Source organism: Sinocyclocheilus grahami, unplaced genomic scaffold, assembly GCF_001515645.1.
Source record: "Sinocyclocheilus grahami isolate Dianchi unplaced genomic scaffold, SAMN03320097.WGS_v1.1 scaffold8173.1, whole genome shotgun sequence".
NCBI classification, from domain to species: domain Eukaryota; kingdom Metazoa; phylum Chordata; class Actinopteri; order Cypriniformes; family Cyprinidae; genus Sinocyclocheilus; species Sinocyclocheilus grahami.
In genome coordinates, this window is record NW_015511920.1 from 1922 (window position 1) to 2402 (window position 481).

The 481-nt window shown below is 48.9% G+C and overlaps 1 protein-coding gene across 1 annotated transcript in view; it reads right to left on the reverse strand.

The window, feature by feature from the left end:
* Positions 1-104: 104 nt before the first annotated feature.
* Positions 105-481, reverse strand: part of LOC107577990 (uncharacterized) — a 5752-nt gene continuing 5375 nt past the window's right edge. Inside the window, exon 2 of the mRNA XM_016264004.1 lies at positions 105-388. Coding sequence (XP_016119490.1) covers positions 105-388 — 284 coding nt within the window. The remainder of the gene's footprint in view (positions 389-481) is intronic.

A 481-nucleotide genomic window follows, 5' to 3' on the forward strand; every position in this document is an offset into this window, starting at 1 on the left:
TAAAAAAAAAAAAAAAAAAAAAAAAAAAAAAAAAAATTGTATTTACAATTACAGTGAAGGTCCAGGCTGCAGGGCTGAACCTGAATATACACAAGCAGCCGGACTCACAACAAAGTCATTCCTTTCGCTGTCCACTGGGTGGCACTCGGCATGGATGGAGTAGGGCTGCCTTCTTTGTTGGCCGCATTGCTGCCATCAAGGGCTTGCATGTAGCTAGCAGGGCTGGGGAACTCATAGTGCGCCACAGCTGGGGGCACAGGCCAGTTTCCCGGGGGTCTTGCGGTGGCCTGGGTAGGAGAGCGTGGCTGTGGGTAGCTGGAGTAGAAGGGCGTTTGTGGAGGACTCCTCTTGAACACAGGCTCTCTCACCTGAGGGTTACTGTAAGGGTCTTGGGTTGCTCGAGGGATTTCAGTCTGAAACTAAGAGAGATAGGGTGTTAGAATATGCTGCTTATATATACACATACATACACACACACACA